We start from the raw sequence: 6003 nt of genomic DNA on the forward strand, positions 1-6003 counted from the left end.
TTCTCTCCAAGCCGACAGACCACGTATGACGGACTTTGTGCCTCTTTCTGAAGAGGAACTAACGCATCTTATCTGCTCTACAAAATCTGGGTCACCGTTCAACCCCTGCCCCCCCTAAAGTGGAAGAACTAGAAGTAGAGGCTATCGCCCCTGTCCTTCATAATATATACCAGCCCATGTTCAAACTTGGTTCCTTTCCAGCCCCCTGGAAGAAAGCCTCTATGCTTCCTTTATAACGAAACCCAACCTGGACCCTAATGAGCCACGTAGCAACCATCCGATATCCTCCCTATCATTTCAACTAAAATTGTGGAACAGATCTTAAATAGGCAACTGCTGGAGTAGATCAATTCCAATAATATCCTAGATGATACCCAGTTTGGGTTCCGTAGTAACCATAGTATGGAAACACCCTTGATCAAGGCCACAGAGGAAATTAGATAGTCTCTTGATGGAGGAGGGCAGGCTGCCCTCATCCTGCTTGATCTGTCAGCAGCCTTTGACACGGGCAATCACGGCCTACTGCTGGAAGGCATTGCTAATATTGGGATCACAGGGGTGGCCTGGAAACGGCTAAATTTCTTCCTCTCTGATGCCCCCCAGGAGGTATGGCTCAGCAAATTTGTGTCACCCCCTTTCTCTATCCCCTGCAGGCTTCTGCAGGGTTCTTCGTTTAGTCCCACTCTTTTTTATGTGTATGTCAAGTCTCTAGCCAGTCCATTTAGATCCCATAGCTTTTCGCTTACTTCTGATGTCGTTGACACCCAAATTGTTGTCTCTTTTGTAAGCACTGATTCCACTACCAGCGACTGCATGCGTGCCATCAGCACATGGATGTCAAAAAATTGACTGAGATTAAACTTGAGTAAAATGGAAGTGTTAGTTTTTGGTACAAATTCCCCCCCCTTTCTGGATAGACTTCTGCTGACCGCAATCTGGGAATCCTACTGGATAACAGATTGACCTTTGCAGATGATGTCATATCAGTAACTTCTTCCACGTATTCTTTGCTCAGGACTTTAAAAAAGATTTTCCCATTTATCCCTGGTCACCTACAGAAACTGGCCGTTACCTCTTTGGTAATGTTCAAGTCTGACTATTGTAATGGCCTTCTACCTTACACCCAACAATTGGTTCTAAACAAACTTCAATCTTTACAAAACGCTGCTGATCGCCTACTTCTCAACATTCCCAAATATCTTCTGGTCTCAGATCATATAAGAAACCTGCACTTCCCTCCTGTGAGGCAGAGAATTGTCTTCACAGCGCTCTGTATTGCTTACAAAGCACTAAACAATCAAGGGCCGGCTTTTTTAAAGACAACATTAAATGGTACAAACCAGGTAGATCACTAAGGTCAACAACCTGTCTGCTTTCTTCAGTCCCCAGGTTTAACACCTGACCTTGGGTGGCAGAAGTTTATTTCGCAGAGCTTTCAAGACATAGAACGCTCTGTCCATCACAATTAAATCAGCTCCTACTCTCCTAGTATCAGGAAAGCCATTAAAACCTTGCTTTTCAAGGATGCATAGGATTTATCTCACCCCTAGGCTTTCTGTTATGAAGTACTTTTCTGAGTTTGTTCATCTAGCGTCGAGAAAACCTCTAGGTATTAGTAGAGCTCTACAAATATTTTTAACATAACATACAACAGTAGTGACAGAGGGGGTGCCAGTTATTTCAAATGGGGAGGCTTTCAGAAAATTGAATACACTGTGGTGCACCAAAAGCAATTTTTAAAAAGAAAAAATAGTTTCAAAAAATTCCATATGGCATGCAGACCCTAGTGCTGAAGAGTATCATTTATGACTCAGCCAATTAAAGTTTTCTAATAAACAACTGTTATATTTTTATTTATTTTTATCTATAATTACAATACTTTCATCGGCTTCATCCCAATTATTTTCAGGGAGACAAATGGAAGTACTTCCTAGGTCAGGCTTACATTCGCCCACCAGTTAAAGAAAGGTAACATAATGAGGGGCTGCAGCCAACGGCTGGGAGCCCCGGGTCGAAAATGTTTGGGAACCACTGCATTACGTTATTCTACATTAAGATCAATACCTCATGTTGGGTAGGGTGTGGTGTTTGTACTATGGTGGGAGACTGTGAGGAGAACTCAAGCTCTTTTCATAGTGCAATCTTCAACAATGAAAACGTCCTTGGTTTGGTTTGTCCAGATTTTCTTGGTCCAGTGTTACTAGCCATGTTATTTTCTGTGGGACATTTGACAATTTCAGAAGCTAAATCTAGATGTAATGTAGCTCCATTTGCATATCCGATAGACACCTACCTGACCGACAGCAACCATACTGAAAGCCTGTTGTTGACCAGCCAATCACAATTGGACAAATAGGCTTTACTCTGTTAAATAGTCTGTTCACTGCCCTATCTACACGGGGATTTAAGGAAGTTATTTTTCTTCATCTGTGGTATTCTAATTTACAAGCAAGCTTGGAGAAATGCACAAAGCTAGCGTAAAGCAAAAAACTGTTGACTTAGCCATATAGTAGCCAATATTTTTCGTATATTTTTATTGATGCCTTCAACGCTTTGATGATGTAGTGTAGTGGATGACAGTATAATTCAATAGGTAGCATAATATAAGAACAGTACAATAGCACGATATATTTATGCTCTGCGTCATATTTACATATGGGTATTAGGCCTTCGAATATTGATTCTGTGGTAATGGACGGCCTTTCACTACGTTGGCTTGTGAGCTACGAAAAGGGCATTCTGGCCGGCTATGTGTTAAAAGGCATTTATATCTTTGTGATAGCACGTGTATTTTACTAGACACAAATGCATAATTTCCTAGTTGTTAAAAGAAAGTTCAATAATCTTAAATTATTAAAAACAATGATACTTGTTACAAACTATCAGCGACCAAATGCGTATGTGTGTGTAATTTGCATACCAGGAACTGTAACCAGCAAGTAGTGAGCACAAAAGTTTTACTTTGGGTTTTACCGCAGGTGAGACAAATCAAGAAGCTCCCAATTTAATGCCAACATAATCTCTTTTGGCACAGGATAAACAAGAGAATGTATAAACAAAAAACGTAATTAAAAAAAATTCTACAGCTATCTCTACACCAGCTGAGGCTATACATTACTGCTATGCATTGGGTTTGACACAGTCTCTTTGCAGCCTCAGAATGGCGTTAACTGACATTCACTGAGACACGGTTGAAGCCAGTGGCTGTAACATTAGTCAGCAACCTTTGGACGCAGAGTTCGTTTTACTAATGGCCTTCCGTTAATTTGACTTTCGCACACCTTTCATCCATCACCATCAAACTATTTTCAACCAATCCGCTCTCTCTATGGGGCCCACGCCGCATAGCTGCGAATACATCAAGTCGTGTTAATATTTTATCATATCTGTAAAAGAGCCGGGTTAGGAAGTGTTGACAATAGCGCAGTTCTACAGCGTGAGCAGTCTCTTGCCAGAGGAATATATTGCCACTATTAAAGAAAAGCAAACGAAAATGCCACTGGCGGCTGCTGCATGCAACAGTATGTTGCTGCATGCTGCACCAGTCGTCGCCAGAACAACGTTTTCAAGTGTTCCAAAGACATGTCAGCAGCGCCGGCCAGTGAGTGCTTTTAAATCATACCTCATCACAGATTATTCTGTTAGCAAGCGCGAGCGATGAGAACTAGCGCAGCATTGGCTCTACCTGTCATAACTCCATCTGCTGTAGGACATGGTCCGATTGCCGCTGACTCCGTCCATCCTCCGTGATTCGGCGCCTCTCCGGTTGCAGGTCACCTCTCCTCTGCCAAGTTCACGCCGGGAATCTTGAAGGATTGAAGGAGCGGAACAAACAACTGTGTGCGGACCCCGAACCAAGGGTGGAGCGAGCCAACCACCTCCGGCAGTGCACCCAGAATTAAAAGCACGGAACCTGATGCACTTGGTGCTCACGGTCTCAGGAATGTACCATTTCCTTTTGAAGAAGAGGGGATTGCCCCAGGCTATTGTTTGTCGTCTCTAGCTACACGGGCTAATCTACGACTGCAGACTGTGTCACAAAGAACACTAACGTGAAAAGCACAACCCTACAATAATCTACTGGCCACAAGGCTTTCCTTCAATGTTCAATCAATGGAAACGAGGGAAGCACCTCCTGGCAGGGAGCGTTCTTTTTTTATTTATTTCTGTTTCCACAGATACAGCTCCCGTCTTTTTGTCATCACTCTCCCCCATCCAATAAACTAATCTCTGGGTCTTTCAAAACGTTTCCCTTAAGACTACAGGGATGAACATTAAGTCCTCTATGCAGAGGCACTCAAGGGACCCCTGTGGCACGACTCAGCGTTAATCGCTGCGAGGTGTCTTTCCAGTCAGAGCAAGGCGCAGCCAGCGGCGCGCGACACAGTCTCACCCCAATCTCGGTCCCCGGCCTCATCTGCATTCACACTGAAGAGCCAGGGGCTGACATGAAGCTGCCGATTGATCGAGGAAACCGGTAATCACTGCTCCTTGTCACATGGAGCACTGGGTCTGGACTGGTACATGCTGTGTTACGTCAGACAGCCAAAGGAACGCATATATGGGTCTTATCGGAGCGTGCAATACAACCAGACTTATGTTTTTTAAAGTATTTTGTTTAATTTCTATTGTAATAATTGCGATTGAGTAGCGCCAGTGCAGCCAGAATGGTGCCCCTGAGCGCTTAGCGCGCATTTATTTACATGTTGAGATGTAAATCGCCACGCACACGCACAACTATTTACACATAGTGCTGTAAGTGGGTTTTCTGTGGGATTTTGTGGCATTATCCTGGCAAAGTTTGAAATCTGCTGCTTGCACTCGTAGAATTTACAAAATATTATGATCGATATCGGTTGGATACAAAATACGTGTTTTTCAGTAAATTTGCCTCTGTTGTAACGGTCCAGAAGCCTGATGCCACTTTTGAATAGTTGACAAAGAAAACAGAAGAGATGGTGCACTGAATCCTTTGAAATTAAAGTGCTTTTGTTGTTTACATTTTTTTTTTTTTTTGTGGTAGGAATGAACAATTGTTATATTGCTCATAGGTGGCATGCCATAAATGAGCTGCGCAGCTTCCCACGGAAAAAGAGTTCTATCGGCACCCAGTCTTAAACTTTCTTTATGCCGCACAATCATTTAAACATAATCTATTGGAGCCTTTCTCATCCTTTTGACATTTCAACGCAGGTAAGTGTTTAAAACAGCATTTTAAAATGTTGCACCTCAGGCAGACAATGGGAATTTCACTGTGTTGCTTGTTGCTTAGCAACAGCCGCATTACGACTCTGCAAACGCAGGAAAGTATATCCGTGTTCGTTTAACATCTAGTAACACATTGCAAGCCTATTTGTTTCACAGTGATGGGTTTATAACTAGTTATACAGCAGTGGTCGATGTACATTAAAAACAAGCATTGGTAATGCCAAAAGGTCTGAATTTAATGTGCTGCACCCCGCACTCACTAAAGCATGCCACTCACTCTGTATTCACATGGGTACAACACTCACCATGACACTCGTTCATCCCAAAAAAGGCCCCCGCAGCCCCAGTGGTGCGGAAGACTTCTCCCTCTCCCCCCACCCTGAGCTCCAGGGGTCCCCTTCAGCTCAGCACCGGACCTAAGTGAGTCAGCAGGGGGCGGCCCTTCATCTTCTTGCGGCGGTGCTGTAGTTCCGTTACGCCATTGGCTCATTCTGCAATCGCGCAGGAACACCAATCGCATTTTAATCTGTACTCAAAACTGCGCACCCTGCCCTTATTTCCCTCTTGCATATGACTTACCCTGTAGCCACGTCCCTTAAGCTTCTGCCCTCATTCAATGTTCCACCTGCACTCATCCAGCACTGACACTGCACACAAACACCGCTCATCCTTACCCCAGATACTACTCACACATTTCTCATCATGCACTCACAAACCACTAAAACACTATTCACTCTGACTGCTCAACCCCGATTCTCCCACAGCTCACCTTGCACACCCCAATACCTCCCAACC

The 6003-nt window shown here is 43.8% G+C and overlaps 1 protein-coding gene across 1 annotated transcript in view; it reads right to left on the bottom strand.

Moving 5' to 3' along the window:
- The window catches only part of TUB (TUB bipartite transcription factor), a 1298762-nt gene extending 1294332 nt beyond the window's left edge, over window positions 1-4430 (bottom strand). The window contains exon 1 of the mRNA XM_069223684.1: window positions 3686-4430. Within this exon, the coding sequence (XP_069079785.1) occupies window positions 3686-3741 (56 nt within the window). The 5' untranslated portion in view covers window positions 3742-4430. The remainder of the gene's footprint in view (window positions 1-3685) is intronic.
- Between the last annotated feature and the right edge of the window lie 1573 nt (window positions 4431-6003).

The sequence above is a fragment of the Pleurodeles waltl genome, chromosome 3_1, assembly GCF_031143425.1.
Source record: "Pleurodeles waltl isolate 20211129_DDA chromosome 3_1, aPleWal1.hap1.20221129, whole genome shotgun sequence".
In the NCBI taxonomy this organism is placed as follows: Eukaryota; Metazoa; Chordata; class Amphibia; order Caudata; family Salamandridae; genus Pleurodeles; species Pleurodeles waltl.